At 39.1% G+C, this 19,390-nt stretch overlaps 1 protein-coding gene across 2 annotated transcripts in view; it reads left to right on the top strand.

Moving 5' to 3' along the window:
* PIK3R1 (phosphoinositide-3-kinase regulatory subunit 1) overlaps nucleotides 1–19,390 on the top strand; it is a 59,994-nt gene that overhangs the window by 20,212 nt on the left and 20,392 nt on the right. For both annotated transcript variants that reach the window (XM_030511794.1, XM_030511795.1), the window contains exons 3-7: nucleotides 12,928–13,020; nucleotides 14,019–14,093; nucleotides 17,679–17,810; nucleotides 18,725–18,926; nucleotides 19,128–19,207. In XM_030511794.1, the coding sequence (XP_030367654.1) occupies nucleotides 12,928–13,020; nucleotides 14,019–14,093; nucleotides 17,679–17,810; nucleotides 18,725–18,926; nucleotides 19,128–19,207 (582 nt within the window). The remainder of the gene's footprint in view (nucleotides 1–12,927; nucleotides 13,021–14,018; nucleotides 14,094–17,678; nucleotides 17,811–18,724; nucleotides 18,927–19,127; nucleotides 19,208–19,390) is intronic.

Genomic DNA, 19,390 nt, shown 5'->3' with positions numbered 1-19,390 from the left:
TTGAGTCTCTGTAGAGGACATAAAAAGACCTTCTGCATCCCTGGCTTATTCTTTGTAATAGCAGCTTTCACTCGATCCACCTTAGTTAAATATCACAGGGAAACACACACTGCATGTTTCAAGAGGGACACATTTTTCTTTGTTTTAGACCCCACAGAACTGTTTAACACTGTGGGGTTGCATGACATTGCAAAAGGATTTCTCCAAGTTGAAGTGCTTAGAATTATGCATGGGTTTTCTTAGAGAGGCTTTGCCTCTTGCTTTTAGCCTTTTCACAAATGAATACTTCCAATGAAGGCTAAAATCCTGTTCCCTGCCTCCTTACCCTGACGTCAGTTAATCTTTGGCTTGCTGATGGTGATGTAAAAACATAGCCAGTTTTTCATGCTCGCTTTTCATTATGACCATGTTTGTTGTTATTTTCATTTTTTTTTTTTTACACTTCCTATAAACAGATTTTACACTATATGAATTTCCACAACACGATGTGCTATACAGCACACAAATGAAGGTCTTCGTCCAGTCACAGTTAGCCAGCCAGTTGAGACCCTGACTGCTTTGTAAAGGCCCGTGAAATTCATTCACCACTTTAACTGCTAAGGTCTAAATTAAAGTTACTTCAGCAATGGAGTGTGAACAAACAGTGGTTTATGGAAGAGATATCTTTAAGTTTAGGCATTAAGCGCATGTACTTCATATTTTGTGACATGCTTTTTGTACAGCATCTTAATAGTGTGAGATACACTGGGATGAGAAATCGACACTGACATTACTGTGCAGAGAAATCTTGCTAGGTATATGATACAGTTAAAAAAATCTTATTACATACAGACTTAGAGGGTTTTATTTTCCTCATTTGAAATTAAAGATGATGGTGGGATTAACTCTTTGTTAATCTAGTTCAGGAATTTCCTAATAATGTTCTTTCTGTGTATGTCAGATCAGCCATGGTTTAATGGCTGTAAGGATTAGCCCAGTTTTACTTGCTTATAAGACTGACTTTCAGCACTGCTGTATTTCTGTTGCTACAGCTAGAGCCCTAAGCTATGGGGTTTTTTTCTGTCTCCGTTTTTTTTTTTTTTTTTTTTTTTTTTGAAGACAAGGACAAAGGCTTGATTTGAAATACATTAGTTTCCAGAATAAAAAAGCCTTCCAATGCTGGATTGCTGTTACCATTGTTTGCATTTTTCTTTTCTGGGTGACTGCTATAAACTTATTATTTTTAACTTTCTGTGTACTTACAAATGTTTCCCATAATTCCCAAAAGATGAAGGAGCTGTTCTTGGCTTTTATCTGTCAGCAGCCTCTGCCAGTACTTTTATGTAAATCTTCCAGATCTAAACAACATGACTTCTCAAGCAGTGTAATACACTTTATCTTTTTCTTGCAGTAGTGAAGAGCTTATTTTTTTCCTCTAGATTGCTTGTCTGTGGATAGTTTGAGGGGGGTTGTTGCCATTTTTAATCCCATTAGTTTCTCTACAGTAAAAAGGTAGCAAAACAAAGTATTCTTTCAGAGCAAAACAACATACTGTCCTGATTTTTTATGTATTACGATGACTGAATAAAAAGAAAATGTCTTAGAATATGCTTCTCAAGCCAAGTTAACAGGCCTTGCATTAGAAACATCTTCATAGCAAAAAAAAAGGGAAACAGGGATGCTTTACAAGGCAGGACAGGTCATTGTGGAGAGAATTTTGGCATGCCGAGTATCTTACAGTGAACGTCCATCCAGCAGACCTATCTCAGTTACAAAGAGCAGATGCTGCTGGAGCACCATTACCAACCATCATCATGGTTATGTGGAAAGGCAGTTGAGGTTAGTAATCTCAGTAGGTTACTGCCAACTATTCAGAAGAAAATAAATGTCACTGCTTTTCAGGTAAAAACAGTTCCACATGAGGAACTATCTGTATCTGTGAAGTTTTACCTGGTGGAGGTCATCGAAATCATCTCATCATGACTTTTCAGTGGCTGGCCAGAACCAAAATTTTCAGGTGCCTCTTGAGATGGACCTCATAATTCCTTCCTATGAAACATACGCAGCTGTCTCTCTTTGATGAAGATTTCCAGGAACAACCTGTTTCCTTCACCACTTTGTAGGAAGAACTCAAGTATATATTGTGAAGTACTTTTGCGTAGGAAGCTAAGTTGAAAAGAGATGATAAAAAAATCAGGTCTGAAGAGGAAAGTAAACAGGAGAATATGAGCCTATTGGGCGACCTTGTGTGCTTTTACAATCTGGATAACGTTCCAGGTAATAAATACCTCAGCTCTTCACCTGGGTTCTCTCCATTGAGAAGACTTTGTGTGCTGAAATGGGCAGGGTAATTTAATGGGAAAAATTATATGTCATTCTGTGGAAAGAGATGAAAGCAGGAACTGAAATTGCACGTGCAGCCTTAGTTCTTTGTTGCCTTAAGTTTTGAGTGCTTGACCTTATGGTGTTGATGCTCTTTTAATGTAGTTTTGTTTATGTGTCTATGTAGCATAGCCAGCATCAGACAGGGGGAGCTTTCCTGCCAATTCGTTGTAGTGCCGGTAGAGAAATACAATGTAAATGTATTAACTTGTATATAGTTTCTTCAAAATAAATTATGCTTTTATTAGAGTTCCACTGTTTCTTTTAACAAAAAAAAGTCTACAGTGCAGAAATTAATAGAATATCGTGGCTTTAATATCCTTGGGAAATATGAGGCAGAGTTTGTCAGAAGCCAGCTGGCACCAATTCTAAAAGACTGCTTAGTTAATCATAAGACCTGTAAGGGAGGTTTTGTTTGTGGAGAACTATCACAGGTTTGTTCCGATTCTGATAAGGACTTCCAGGTACTGCAATCTGGATGTTTAATGATAACAATAACCCTGAAGGTTGCACTGAGAACCTGGTAAGTAGGTCACAAGATGTAGCTGCCAGTGGAACGTGCTGTTTGTCCTCCCACCTGCGCTATCCAGACTACATTTGAATATTCAGTGTCATGTTTTCTTTCTTGATATAATGTGTGGTTTCATGTCAAACCACTGCCAGAAGCTGGAATGGTAAGTTTTTCATTGCCAGTTAGTATCTCTGAGGAGAACTGGGCAGAATTACTCAAATTCTTGCAGAGCTTGGCTCTTTTCTAGCACTGGAGCAGCAATCCTGAAGGACGAGAAGGGAACATAACATGCAATGTTTTGCACTTCACTGGGTCCAGCTTCTTGGTTGACCCTGTCCTGTCCCTCCCTTGCTGTGACCTCTGTCATCATCTCCTTGCTTGTGGGGATGCAGTAACTTGGTACCTACACACGTGCTACCTCTCATCTGTTAATAGCTCTCTGACTGAAAACTGCTGGCAGGGAACCTGCAGACATCAGCAATACATAAAAAAAATAGGTGTTGGCTCATTAAAATATTTTCTTTCTCTGTCCTCAGTCACACTCTTGAGACCATGCTGGCTCATTCTGTTTAGAGACATTAACCTGCTCTTCTATTTAAAGTGATGCTCTTAGGGACTGTAAGAACACTGCTACCTGCTCTGCGTCTGAACATCACACAGGGCTTGGGGTGATCCCTGAGAATGAAGGGTAAGAGGGAATTATGCATCAGTCTGCCACCCTTGAGAAAAGCATGTGAAGTCTCTAGCCACGTCCCATGCTCTAGACAGCAGAAAGGAGGTGAGATGCATCTCTCCCAGAGACTGGTAGTGTCAAAACCCCAGTGCCAGCATGCTTGGGGTTCAGCTCCAAGAGTGTCTGTCCTGGGCCACCTCTGTGCTCCTCAGCTTTTACTGAGTGCCCTCCTCTGCTTAGAAACAGAAAGGCATCTTTTACCACATTCTTGCTTATTTCTTATTTTACTGTTTCTGCTTCTCTCACAGCCCTTTGAAAGAACAGTTGAATAACCAGGTGTTTTTCCCATCTTTCCTTTGTGTTCTGGGGAGAGGTTCTTTTGCAAAATGGTTCATACATTATGTATGGCATTATAGTGCAGTGTACTGCATGCCAGAATATTGAACATGGTTAATTTTCATAAGCCTTGCAATTTTTCCTCAGAACAGGGCTGCTAATTTCTCTAATTATGTTAACGCTAATTGTAAATCTTTGCAGCCATTTCAAAACCTAAATTCAAATTCTGGTTTGAAAAGGAGTATTGCAAAAGCTCACCCATAGAGGGAAGCAGAAGACTGTCTTTACAACAGTCTTAACTACAAGCTGCTTTTTAAAAATTATCCGTGCTTCAGTTGAAGCCAACAAAGAACATCTGTTGTCTTAATTATAGCTCCTATTTCTAAGAAGTATATTCTCTAGCAGATGAGAAAAGTGCCTGACAGCTCATAATTCATAGTTACTGAAGCTTAATCTGATAGAATATTATGTACAGAATTCCTTCTCTGTACAGACAGTATCACTTCCCTTTCAACAGATGATAGAAATAGGACTTCATGAAACATTAAATTAATAAATGTGAAACATGATTAGGAGCCACTATTAAAATTATTAGACTATTATAAAGGAATATAGTACTCTGCACTATGTTGCTTGGTGGTTTTATTTTTCTGCTTATGTGTGCAGCTAAGCTTTCTTCAAGCCAGACACCGTCATCTTTTTTTTCTTTCTCTCCACGCTTTCATTTCGTTTTGCCTTAGAGGAATTATTTGTTGATTAAGGCAGCAGCTCTGTGACAAACATTCATTTTTGTGTCAGCAAACAATAAAAAGACCCAGATTTCTTTTTGGAGAATTAGTACATTAGAAAGTCTGACTTTCTATACCAAATCAAAGCTTTATTCTGTCTAGTTCTGCCATCTAGATTATTTTCTTTGCCTGGGCTTCTTTCCTTTCTGTTCCATAGTTGTTACCCCTTATTCTCCTTAGCCCTGAGAGTGCAGGTGGTGCAACTTTATAAACGGGGTTGAAGAGAGGAATTAGTTCTCCTGGCCCCCTAAACTTCCTGCATACTCACCGTGCACATGATATTTTATCAATCAGATCATTGCTTGCATATGTGTGCTGATAACCCTGGAAAGAATCTAGGCAAAGTATTTGACTTGTCTCAGTTACAGGATTGATATAGACAGATAACTATGTCTTTTTTAACATGTGTAGCCAGGATAAAATGAAGTAACCCTCAATTTATATTCTAACCCTCCTAGATTCAGTGGGTTGGACTATAAATGGCACAGTCAGAACATACGTACACATTTGTCCTCCTGGAAAATGTCCTGCCTGTCCTTATTCTCTTAAGTGCCACATATATTATAACAAGTTGTGTACATTCTTCTATAAAAGTCAGTTTGAAATGCCCTTTTTCAAGCTTATATGTAATGTTATCAGTACCTACCTCATTTAGAGAATTCTGAAGATGTTTTGTGTTTTGGATGATACACTGGGACTGACTGGAGTTCAGAAGGTCATGCTGGTGAGAACTCCTGCAGTCATCATCCTTTGGAATAAGCCCCTTGGAAAAGTTCTTATCATTCTCAATTACTGATGTAGAATCACAGCAGAAATATGGATGCTTTAAAAAGCTATATGAAGCGTATTAACAGAGTATTGTTTATCCCTGAGGGTCAGATGTTGTCATTGAGATGTCCTAGGAATAGTGTTTTGCTTTATTCAGGTGTTTCTGCTTTGTTGATGAGGGAAAAAGAGCAACAGCTGGTGTGATAAACCATTTTTTTCAGTACAGATCTGTAATACCTTCTGTGGCTAAAGTCTGCAGCATGCTGTTAACAGAGAACAGCTGAATGCAGTTGTCACTTTGTCCTCTGGTTCATACCCAACATCTACTGACCAGTGGAAGAAGTAGGCTGTGCTGGCCACATAGAATTGAAGGATTTTAGAATTGGCAGCATTTCCATTCAGCTTCCCAGTTATACTCCAGTCACGTTAAGGTCATCAGCAGGCATCGTTTCCTTATTCCTCTTCATAGCTCTGGGGTCATTCATATCTCAATAAATCTTGACTCGCAGACATTTTTCTGCCTCCATGAAAATGGGCTTCTTGTGAACCGGAAAGATGATAGTGTTGGTGGGCTAGACCATTTCTTTTTCTAGTGCTGGTATAGTCTTCATCTCTCTTCATTTCTCCTGGATCTAGTCTCCTCTGGCTGCCAAGGCTTCTGTGGTATTCTGAGTCCGCAGTCTGCCTGATTGATGACATCTCATAAAAATAAAAGGCAAGTAATAGTAGACAGATTTATTAAGCCACTTGTAATGATGTGTCAGATTCGCTGAACCTTAAATTTCTTTCATATTTTTCCGTGAATAGTGTAGTCTTTTAAAATCTTTCTAATGTAACCAGTATTGGAGAAGGTGGTTGAGCCTGAACAGCTCTTCCTCCTGTCGTTTTCAGTGATGCTTCTCCTCTCTAGAATTTAACTGTTGCCAAACTAAGTCATCAAAGGTCAGCAGGGTCTGAGGAGGGGTATTTTTCTCTTCCAGCAGTTGTAGATTAATTTACTATTTCAGTCCCTGATTTGAGACATACTATGACATCAGTTTCTTTGTCTTTGCTCTCACCTTCTTGTCTGTCATCCTTGCCCAGTAAAAACATTTTGCTAATAGCAGTTGGGCAGTTCTGAACACTATTCTTTCGGTAAATGCTATTAGGCTCTTCAAAATGCAACAAATGCAAGGGCAATGGTCCTCAAATCTCAGAGTGAATTTTTCTCTGGTATTTGTTTGCAATATCGGACTCATCTTCTGTCTTGGTCTGGCATTAAACCCAAAGTACAGACCTCTATGGGAACTTTCTTCTTAGGGTTTGGGGTTTTTTTTCACTCTTTCATACTGAAAGTCTCTCCATGAACGTGCTGCTTTGTGAGACTATAAAGAAACATACAGGGGGCCATGGAATGCCCCTTCACTAAAATCTAGGATTTTGTGTAAGAGTCGTTTCACTCAGGCGAGTTGTGAGGCGTCTGTGGCCTTTCTTCCTCGGCTGATGGAAGCACATGCTGAGGGGGCATCTGGACCGGCTGCCACTGCAGGGCTGTGAGAAGCATCGGGCCCTGCTGTCACCGTGGGCAGGCACCTCCTGGTGCTTCCCAGTGTGACCGGATCTGAACTCGTGTTTCCACAGGCGTGGCTTTTGGTGTGTTCGCACTGCTGTCTCCTGAAGCACTGCTGTCTCTGCTCTGGGGGTCGCTAGCAGTCAGCACACAGCAGCACGAAGGCCTGCCTCAATTCATACCACTGCCTTACAAGCAGGAACGCCAAACTGCCCTCGTTTCCAATGCACCTTCACTTGAAGCTGACATTGTATAATGACAAACGATTATATTCAGCCATTATGGATCATTACTAAAATTCAGATTCTATTTCAAGGAAGATGGGTAAGAATAGTGCAACTTTTTTTAATTCCATTTCTCATACCTAGTAGAGTACACAACTGCTGAAATAACATCATTTCAACAAAGAAGGCAAGCTCCCACATTTCCCAGAATTTTGAATAGCAAGCATGATCGTTGAACTTTATGGAAACCTCTCCATTGTCCACAACTTGTGATGCATTATGCACTGATGGCACCACTGGCAAAAGTATTTTAGGTGCTTGATCAGCCATTGTTTCAGTATAGTTTGCTGGCTAATGCTGTTGGAGGCATTATCACAACTTGCTTGACAATGACCCTTACCACTGTCTTTCTACTTCTGTGTTCGTATGCTTATGTTTATTATAGTTAATTTCAGTGCTGGTCAAACCATTCACATTTGGACATGCTGTATGACTTTCAAACAAGGATATGTGTAAATCTATGAGTACGTAATTCACTATCCTAGTGAATCCAGTTGCATGTATAAAGAGTGAATCTGCATGCGCATAAGCCAGTTGTGATCATCTTAAGACCTGAGCTCTCAAACATTAGACTTTATGTAAAGCTGTGTTGTCATTGAATGCAATATATGTGTGCAAATGTAATGTCATTTCTGAAAAAAAGAAGAACACGCATGGAGTAATCTTGACTCAAAGCTAAATTCAAGTAATGATACTATGTAGTTCCTGCAAAATATTTAGAAATCAAACTCCTTTCTATGGTGTGTATTGTTACATTTTAGGTTGGGGGGGTTTTTTGTTTTGTTTTGGGGTTTTTTGGTGGGAGGTTGTCTGGGTTTGGGGATTTTTTTTGGTGGGGTTTGGGGTTTTTTTTCTTTTTCATATTCATATTCATATATTCATATTCATTCTTCTTCTAGCAGTAATGAAACATTTGGCTCAGAAGCCTCGGAAGCCAAATTCCAGTTTTAAATTTCCACTTGTCATTGCCAGGTACTAACTCTAAAGTATCTCTTCTTACTGAGAACCCTTCCAGAAGGTGCAGCTGCATGCTGGTTTCATCTTGCACTTTGTGGCTCTGTTGGCAACCCTTGAACATGATGTATGCTCCTGTCTCTCACACTGCGATTGCCTTAGCACTGTTCAGGTCTGTCTGTTTCAGGGAGAGGGAAGAGTTCACGATTGAAGCAAACCCTGGCTTGTGGTTCATCTCACTGGTTCTCACTGTGTCAAGGTAAAAATAAAGCTAGTGGAAAATTCAGCTTTTATCATGTGTCATCAGAAGCTTCCTTACTATATGGAGAACCACTACCAGACCTGTAACTAGAAAGAAGACACAAAAACTGTGTGAAAGCTTTTCAGAACCTTAATATTTTGGAGACTGTGGAATTTGAAAAAAATTACAGCAATCTGGGGGAAAAATGATTGCTTTACGTGAAAAACTGATACTGGATTTTAGCAAAGGGATCTACAAAATTGCTCAGATTATTAGGAGTGGATTTGGTTCACCAAACCTCCGTGCTGTACTGCAGCATTCAAAGCAAAAGATGCTTTTGAAATCAGGTAATAAATGAAGGTTGCATGTGAGCTTTTTTTTACTTCGCTTTTACTAAAACTGGTGTATCTGAAAAGTTTTTCTTTCCCTCTGTAGATCTTAATATGCATGCTGAGTTTTCTTCTGGAACGCCTTATCTAGAATCAGGAGTTCTTCAAGGATAACTTGTATTCTGCCTCTGAGTGTCAAATTGTGGTGTTTTTTTCCAAAATTAGGTGTAGTTTTCTTCAGTTTAACCTCTGCCATTTCCTCTCAGCATTTTGAAATTGAAGGGCACTGTTCCAAAATTGGGCTGTCTTCTGTGTAAATGTTATAAACTGGCTTCAGTTCTTGTAATGACTGCTAAGTCTTTTTTTATCCTGACAGATATGTGTTTCGTGGGGCCTTTAAATGAAGATAATTTTCTATTTTGTGCAAAATTTGGGAAGTTTAAAGTACAAATCAGTATGATGCTGTGAGTTAATTATATTGGAGATGGCGCAATAAGTAGGAAATCCTAGAACAGGTGGGAGGTTAAGTGATTTTAATTTGTTAATGTCATCTCCTACATGCTCAAGGAGGGAGTGTTATTTTCAATGCTGCTGAGCGCTACAACTATGTGACTTAGATGTATTCTTCTGTTACTGCTGTGTTGAAGATAACTGCAGGCTTTATACCTGCCATCGTGTGCGTATGTTTGTGTCTTTTTGCTGTAGAGTTTATACTCACCAGTGTATGCATAGTATTAAAGGAGAGGTGAATATCATGAGTTTTCAGTCAAATACACAAGTATTTTACAGTTTATGTATTTGTGGCATAAACTGTTATAATTTTAAAGGTTCTTTTCATTATCTAAAATTTCAGCAGTCTCTTTGGTAGCTAGAAATTTAGAGTTTTGGAGAAAAGGAACTTGATATATGGAGGAAGAGACATCAGGAATCACTTAAACTCCTAAAATTTTAGTATTTTTCAAATTGCATATTTTAGGGTAGCAGAGGAGTGATGGAAATCTTCTTTTTAACCAATGTGACATTGGCGTTACATACATATATGTTCTGTAGATATTACAGGTTTTGCATAAATAAAGGGTATATAAGGCATAGCTTCCAAAATCCTTTTGCTTTCACTAAGGTTAGTATTGATCCAAGAACACTGTACAATGAAGAGATTCAGTAACAGATTATGATACAAACCTAGTTTGTAAGCTACGATCCTTAAAAGTCTAGATAAAAAGAATGGAGCATCAAGCTAGTTGCAGGAGGAGGCACTCTTTGTTTAGGTAATCTAGGTAAAGTCTACATCCACCTTATTCCTTATGTCCCACGGAGGCAAACCGGTTTCTGTCTTTTTTCATCCTGCAAGGGCTTCTTCCCATGAGCTGAAGTCTTTCCCTGACATTGGGTTCTCCTTTCTGCTTTGCTTGGACTCCATCCCTTATCTAGAAAATCTAAATTTAGTGTGAAATAGAATTATTTTTCTAAATACACCCTGTTTATAGGTATCTCTTGCCATCATTTCAAGGCACAGTTTGGTTAATGCGAGAAAGTATGGTTCTCTCTACTTTGAATAGCCTTAAAGGACCATCCCTGAACTGCCAAGCTGCCACCAAAAATGTTTCAAATGCCTGTCACATTTTACTTCTGTCCTCTGTCTCTATTTCCCCTTCTTTGTCTCTCCTTTCTTTCCTCAGCTTTAGTTTAGACTGTTGCTGCATGCTGCCTTCAGCTGGAATTATGAGGTGAGCATCTTTGTTCAGAGATGATGCAATTTCACTGCTGTTATGCAAGAGGGAGAAAGGTACTTAATGTAACTAGCTACCTAAGGGATCAGAGAGTTACTTTCATCAGTAAAACTATGTAAACTGTGTTCTTAAAACCTGTTCTTCCTCTGCTTCCATATAAGGGGTGCATTTTATGCCCTTAGTATTTTGTGAGTCTGTTAGTATCTCATAATTCTAGCTTTTAATCACAGTGTTAGTCAACTATCTGACAAAACTTTATGTCTACTCATTTGCATTTTTCAGCTAACTGAGGTGCCACCAAGGAAGGAAGTGCTGTGGTTTTTAGCAGAATCTATCCTCTAAAAAGCTAAGCAGACAATCCTTAGTTACAGTGCTGTCTTTTATTGCTTTATCATGTCAGTCTAGGGTCATGTTTTCCTTTACTTTGTCCAGAACTGATAGCGTAACTAGCATGTAGTCATCTTACTTATTCTTTCTAAGTGCGGATCCAGCATTAGAACTCTTTTGATCTCCGGGAATTTCTCTGGTTTTTCACAGGTCATTAAAAAATAATACCATCAGGTCAGAGATCTGCTTAGGCAACTCTTTAGGGTCTCCTGAATGCTCATTTTCTGGGCCTCCTAAGTTAAACTGTCATGGCTAACACATGTTTTTCAGTTACGAATGGTCTAGAAAGTATTTCATCATTGTAAGTGCAAGTAGTGATAGGTCAAGGGGAAATGACATTAAACTGAAAGAAGGTAGATTTAGATTAGATATTAGGAGGCAAGTCTTCCCTGCGAGGATGGTGAGGCACTGGCACAGGTTGCCCAAAGAAGCTGTGGCTGCCCTGTCCCTGGCAGTGTTCAAGGCCAGGTTGGGTGGGGCTTTGAGCAGCCTGGTCTAGTGGAAGATGTCCCTGCCTGTGGCAGGAGGGCTGGAACCAGATGATTTTTAATGTCTCTTCCAATCAAAACCTTTCTATGATTACTGTAGCATCATTCTGCTTCTTTTTGCAAGGGACATGTCTTAGTCTCCCAGTACACTCCACTTCCATTGCTAGTTCGTATATAATTATTATTTATTGTCTTTCATTTCTCTCCTCAGTTTTCTGCACATCCAAACGTCTTCTCTACGTTCCTTGCTGTCTTCCCACTTCTTAATTTTTTGCATTTTTAAAAAGTTATGTATTTTTTTGCTTCCAAGATAGGGTGAATTCTCAGCTAAAAATTTCTGCTTTTTCTTTCTCAGTTGTGGTACATTTAATTTTTGGCTATCTCAAAGTTTTTCATTAAAAACTCTCCACTCATATTTATCTGTTGTAGGTTTTAGTTTTGGTTTGTTGTGGGCTTTTTATTCTTAATTATCCTTACTTTTTTTTTCAGTTTCAGTCTTTTAGAAATAAAGTATGTGCATGCATGTATGTATGTATACGTATGCATGCAGGCACATTTGTGCATGTGTGTTTAAGGATTGCTCTCTACTTGTCCGTGGTGAGTTTAATTGGGCAGATATCATCGTCACTTAGGCAACTGGCAACTTTTACTTCAGTGATTAAGCTTTGTTTATCAATCAAAATCCATCAATCTGTGCCAGATGTTTCTGGCAGTAGTTTAATAATATCTTTATGTAAACGGTCTTTTTTTCCAAGAGTTAAACAGGACTGCTCTAAAACTTTTGAATTACTCTTTTGGCAAAAATAGTGCATTGAGAGATAGACCATCCCTCACATCACAAAGCCAGAACATTCCTTTATGCAGTATGTTCTCTCCGTGAAGTAAATGGATTGTGTGAAAACTGACTTTGTGTAAAATCTGTATGCAGGTTTGTTTGAATCTGTGAAATGTCCCTTTCTGATTATGCTGCTATTTATTCTTAACCAGTCGCTGTAGAAGAGAAAGTTCTTGCTTCATGTGAAGCACAACACTGTTAATAGTAGTATGCTTGAAAATTGAAAGGAAACAGAAGTTACTGAACTTTTGTAAGAGTGTGAAATACTTCTTTTTACTGCTATTTCAGGCCTGCTTAAGTCTGTTTTACCCAGGGGATCAGCAACTCCCAGATAGTGATGTGTTTAGCTCCCTCATCTGGTGCACGCTGGATGTAAATGTTTCAGTCCAAAAGACTTCTTTCCTTCCTTGCGTTGTATTTCTGCCCATCCATAGATTGCAAACTTTCATTTTGTTTTCTTTTCCTAGGCAATATGGAGACTGATTCTGGGACTGACTGAGATCCCTAAAAGAATATACTATAAAAATGCAATTGTCGTCATATTTATTCAGCTTTCTGATTATTTGTGGAATGTTCTTGTTCAGGCCAGTGGGTTCTGTACTTGAAAATTACTGGTTGCATTACGTGTCATGACTTTCCTAAACAGAAATTGCATATAGCTGTAACTTGGCTTATGTCTGTTTTGTTTCACAGCTTTTTCACTTCCAGATCTTATGGAGCAGTTCGCACCTCCTGATGTTGCTCCACCGATTCTTATCAAGATAGTGGAGACCATTGAAAAGAAAGGTATGCTGAAGAACAATTTACCAAGATTTATTTTTTTTTACTTGCATGAGACAAGACTGCAGAACCAGATCCAGAGCTGGCATCTCCGCTTTCTAGAGCTGCTAACGCATCACATTACTTAACAGACAAGAAATAATTTTTATTTAAGGTTTTTAATAATTTTTAGACCATTTAAGGTTTGTTGGATTGGTTTCTGCTCAGTAGAGGCTACTTGGACTATGTTCCTTATTTTCATTGAAGTAGCGAAGTTGTAAACAGTATCTTTCACATGAAAACACTGTATGGGTGTATTCTATTCAGGTGGATTATCAGACGTATTTCTCTCATACCAGTGATGTGACACTCACCCTACGTACACAGTGAGGTTATGGTTCTGTGGATAATCAAATATGCCCTGAGGGTTACCTGTCCTGTAGAAGGGGCTGTGTGTGTCTGTTGACTACATAGGACGCCAGAAGTCAGGCACACTTGTAATGTAGAATTAAATCTTTTAAGTTCATTTAAATCTTTGAACCTATTAGGATGTGTCAGAACTTTTGTCGTGTCCTTGTCCCATTCCTGTGGGGTGGCCTGACTCAGATTGTTCACTTCTTACCCAACTGAAAGACCTCGTGTTTCCAGCAGGCATGCAGAATGTCAAGGAAGATCCGGCTCCCATGTTTCCCCTGCAAGCTGTTTTCTTCCCTGGGGTGTGTGAACCTGTTTCCTAGTCTTGGCCTTCTACAGTCAGCCTGTGGAGAGTTGTACAGAATATGTGGGACTGCTGGCAACTCTGGTTTTCCTTGGCCAGCTCTACCTGCAGACACAGCAATTTGCATGTACTAAGAGGTGTCTTACAGCCTTAAAAAGCAATCACATTCCATAGTGTGGTAGATGGATGGTAGTGGGAGAATGTTGCTATTTATACTGTAAGCACTTATCTGAAGAAAACAGAAGTATGTTGTATCATGGCAACAGTCACTGGAATATTAATGTACCCCATCAATTTTGTTTTGAAGGTCTGGAGTGCTCAACTTTGTATGTAACACAAGGCTCAAGCAGCTCAGCAGAATTAAGACAAATTCTTGAATGTGGTAAGTACAGTTCTCTTCCTTAAAGCACTAGTTATAGTTTGTGGTCAGACTGCTTCTTTCTTCTTTGCTCCCATACCCTGCTTACATATCTGTGCTGGCTCTGAATATTATAATATTAAAAAGATAAGTAAAAAATATTTGTAACTTTTACACTTAGTATGAAACATTTTTCAGTTTTACAGGGTTTCTTTTTTTCATGGTTTCACTGCATGTTTTTTTCCAAGACTAATTATTTTAATCATTTCTTGGTCACTTGCTTGTTCAAGGACTGACAATCTAGCTGTACAGAGAAAAACAAGGTGTTTTGTCAGAAGCAAGATAAAGATACACTATTCCTGTAAGGCTGCAGGTTATTATTTTGAAAACAAATGGCTATTTGTTTGCATACAGTTCTCTGTGTGGATTTTTTTGGTCCAGCAGATGGGGAGGCAATAGCTGCATATTCCCTGCCTGCTACAGAGATGATGCTGGAAGGCAAAGAGAATTGAATTAATGTTGCTGCAGTAGGCTGGATTCTCAGGTTTTGGACAGTAAAATGCAGCTGCCGCTAACACCCTATACCCATTCAAGTTTCCTGAAATATATTTCCTTCTCTTTTTGGTACTCTGTATTTCTACTTCAGGCCAGAATATACTGGCATGGCAACACTATTACAGTATGACGGATCAGGAGATGTTGCAGAAGTGCTTGACCACACCTTTGCAAGCTGGGGTGCAGTGTCAGGTGTGAGCTTCCACTTGCATAAGAAAGCACAAAAATACAAAATGAAACTGGTTACATGCCATGTTGCTAAAGGGACAAAGAAGGCAAATTCAAACTGTGAATTAGCTCTCTTCATTTTTAGTAATTGCAAATATTAACAAAATGAACAACGGCTGATACTGTGACTTATCTGTTCCTTCAAAAGAGCCATCCTTTTCTGATGGTGGTGGGAGTGAAGTGAGTATATGAGTGCAAGCAGGGAGAGGAGATGTGCATGTGGTGCTAGGAACCTAAGCTGTATTTTTAGAATTGCAATTACATTTTTCAGTCCAATTAAATCCAGATTTTCTGTGGCATCAGTATAGATGTATCCCTTAATTTATCTGAATCCCTTTTAAATCTCTAAACTGAGTGTACCTTTATGAAAGGTTCATCTATCTCCTGAGATCAAGAACATGTTTACATGTGTTCTTATTTAGAATGTAATTACATTTGAGAAAATGAAACAGGACTTTACCCTTTAATAACAATGTATCTTTCTGGGTTCTCATTAAGATATCATCAGAATCTTCCAGGACAGAGCTGGTGCAGTGTGTGGGTGTTCAGATACATGGATAAAGACAGATGTCATCTCCTCTGCCTATTGTCTTTGAATTAGCAGAGCACTAATTCAGAGTGCAAAGTTGGCTTTGGTCTCAAAGTTGTGAACTGCATTAGTGTGCTGTTCTGCTTGTGGATAAAATGTTCCCCATATTAATTGGATAACTGCCCATTAGCTTCAATACAGTACTATCTAGGTCCAAAATCAAAGCTGACTTGCATCTGGCCAGCTCAGCAGGTGGAATAGTTCAGGTCTATTTATGCCACTACATCCAAAGAGTTGCAGAGTACCACAACTTTATTCTTTCTCATGTTTTCATAATGATAATCTGGGATATATTTCAGAGAATGGGTGAGCACTGAAAGGACCAGGATTTGGATTGGTTTATGAAATAAAAAACACCTTGGGAGCGGCAAAACTAATGAAAACTATTTCTTGTGGCAATCCCAGGCACAGCTACAGGTTGGGCAGAGAAGTGATTGAGAGCAGTGCTGTGGAGAAGGACTTGGAGGTGAAACTTAACATGAGACAGCTTTAGTGTGCACTTGCAGTGCAGAAAGCCAACAGTATCCTGGACTGCATCAAAAGGAGCATGACCAGCAGGTTGAGGGAGATGATCCTGCCCCTCTACTCTGCTCTTGTGAGACCTGGAGTACTGTGTACAGTTCTGGTGTCCTCAACATAAGAAGGACCTGGACCTGTTGGAGCAAGTCCAAAGGAGGGACACGAGGATGATCAGGGGCTTGAGCACATCCCGTATGAAGACAGGCTGAGAAAGTTGGGGCTGTTCAGCCTGGAGAAGAGAAGGCTGTGTGGAGACCTCATAGCAGCCTTCCACTATTTGAGAGGGGCCTACAAGGATGCTGGAGAGGGACTCCTCATTAGGGACTATAGGACAAGGGTTAATGAGTTTAAACTTAAACAGGTGAAGTTCTGGTTAGATGTAAGGAAGAAGTTCTTTACTGTGAGGGTGGTGAGGCACTGGAACAGGTTACCCAAAGAAGTGGTAAATGCTCCATCCCTGGCAGTGTTCAAGGCCAGGCTGGACAGAGCCTTGGGTGACATGGTTTAGTGTGAGGCGTCCCTGCTGATGACAGGGTGGTTGGAACTAGGTGATCTTAAGGTCCTTTCCAACCCAAACTATTCTATGATTCTATGATTTTGACACATAATTGCTTTTGTATAATTCATGCCCACACTGCAAGTTTTTTATCATCTGAGCTATATTTTTTTTTTCCCTCATACAAATTCCTTGGTGTCTGATAAAATTGACCTCCTACTGCAAGTTCTCCTTTGCAGAAAACAAAAAGGAGGTGGAGGAACACTCAATTTCTCGCTACCCCCTCTTGGCTGCCTGTTTTTCACATTCTGCGTAGACACACCACATACCTGATTCCTATACTTCCCTGTCAAATTTGGATCAAACTGGCCAAGTAGATTCAGCAGTTACTTTACAGGGGACTTGGCTAGCCTAAAAAGTTGGTCAGCATTGATACCTCTGAATTCTTGTACCAAATGTATCTTTCTGTAAACATTTAGGAGTTTACTGCAACAGAGTTTAAGATGAACCCTAATCTTGCTTGCACTAAGTAAGCATTTCTGTATTTTCCTATTTTTATTTGTGCTGCTGCTATTCCTTGCTCCAACAGTAACAAGTAGTTCTTTATGTGACACTCCGAAGTCTTAGCCCAAGTCATAACCATCCTGGAAGGGTAGCAGATTTTACAAGATAAATACTAACAGCTGCATAAAACACCAAGCACCAAGTTCTGCACATGTATATTTGTTTCGACTTGCTCACATGAATACTTACAGACTTGGAGCCCCAAGTTGTTAATCAAACTTCCAATCGTAATAGAAGTAGCTATCATCAGCAGAGAAGCTGCATTTGCCCAAACCCTTGATTAATACTTCTTACACAAAATATTTACAGGTAAAAGAGGGAGCTGTTAAAAATATTCTGATGTTCCATAACATTGCCAACATGCAACAAAGTCACTAACTACCATTATTCTGAGTTCAGCCCTGTGCTGTATATGACAGAAGGCCACGCACAGCTGTGGAAGCCATTTGGTTCATCAGATGCCAAAGGCCTGGGCATAGTGTTGAGCACCGTATGTTCTTCATCTCAGAAATGTTTCTTGGTGTCTTGCATTCTTTCTTGTAATTTGTTCCCCATAAACCAGATAGAAATTAGCAGGTTTGGGTAGGTATAATATCATGAGTTTGTGTATTTTTTCCAGTTCATAATGTCTAAAAAATATGTTGCTCTTTCTCTTTAGATGCTTCTTCATTGGATTTAGAGACATTTGATGTGCACACTTTATCAGATGCTCTCAAGAGATATCTCCTGGACCTGCCAAATCCCATCATTCCAGCAGCTGTTTACAGTGACATGATTTCTGTAGCTCAAGGTATGATTATCACATCATTTCACATCATATCATATGATATCACAACATATCACATCAGGCAAAAAAGCTTTTATTAGGATTCTGAATAGCCAGTGGTCTAGCTGTCACCCACAGAACAAGGAAGATTCTGCACAACCTGGCAGCATTTCAGAAAACATGTATGCCTTCCCCACTTTTAATAAAAGCTGTTTCAATTCAGATGTAGACGTGCATTATTTAGTTACCTATTTAAGTAAACATAATGGAAAATATATGGGATAACACAGTTCTCTTCATTTTAGTAAGTAGGATGACTATAGAAAAACTGGGGCGAAAAATCAAGGACTTATCTGTATGCAGAAAGCTAATTTTTAACTTTTTATCAGTGCTGACAAAGTAAATGTATTAGCGGTCATGGCATTCTGCAGTATGTTGGGACTTGCAGATTATGAAGTGAGAAATACATACATGTAAGATTCATCATCTACAATGGTCATTTCAAACAAGTACAGGTTACACGCTTTCAGCACATGGACCAAGTAGTCTGTTATATATCTCAGGACAGGATATTGTTACTGGTAACCTTCAAAGTCACAACAGCACCTGTGAGACTTATCTAGTGCATCTCAGAATTACCCAATCATGTGTGACGCTAAACATAAGACAGACTTCTACCAGTACACTGTGAACACATTGTGGTTTTTACCAAAATGCGTATCTGTTTCCATTTGACTTTTAAATACTTGTTCTTTACTCTTGCCTGAGCATTTCACTTTTTTCAAAAGAAGAAAGAAGTCTTACGGCACTAATGAAGGACAGAACTAATTCTTTTTTCCTCTAAAATTGATGCTTCTAAAGGAGTCACATATAGTTTCATTTTACTTGTTGAATGTTCCTGTGCTGATATTAAGAGCCTTTTATCTGTTTGCTTGCAGAAGTGCAGAGCTCAGAAGAGTATGCTCAATTGCTGAAGAAACTCATCAGATCTCCAAATTTACCTCCCCAGTATTGGCTCACACTCCAGTATTTGCTCAAACATTTCCTCAGAGTTTGTCAAACCTCCAGCAAAAATCTCTTGAATGCAAGGTCTCTGGCCGAAATTTTCAGCCCTCTGCTTTTCAAATTTCAGATAGCAAGGTACGTGGGTCATCTCTATCATATTTTGTACTATGCATATGGGTTAGTTTTACATAAGGGTAAGTTCAATAAATTAATTTCCTGACCTTCTAATGTGGAGGGCACTTATGTAAGTTTTTCCAATTTCCTTTTTTTTTTATAATTTTAACAAACATTTGCACTTTTTTTTGTAGTTCTTACTGCTTAAACCATCTTTTTCAGCTCTGACAATACTGAACATCACATAAAAATCCTAGAGGTTTTAATCACAAGTGAATGGAACGAGAGACAGCCTGTACCAGGTAAAAACTATTTTTAATTTAAAAAGTTACATGCAATTGTTTTCTTAAATACTGAAATTCAACTTAAGGACAGTAAATGCTCATTATTTTTCTTTTTTAATAAAAATCCTCAGGTTTCAATCAGATATGTGATAGGAGGAAGTCAGAGTTGCTAACTCTGTGCAAAGGAAATTGTTGACTGAA

The sequence above is a fragment of the Strigops habroptila genome, chromosome Z, assembly GCF_004027225.2.
Source record: "Strigops habroptila isolate Jane chromosome Z, bStrHab1.2.pri, whole genome shotgun sequence".
In the NCBI taxonomy this organism is placed as follows: Eukaryota; Metazoa; Chordata; class Aves; order Psittaciformes; family Psittacidae; genus Strigops; species Strigops habroptila.
This window is presented reverse-complemented; position numbering and strand designations above follow the sequence as displayed.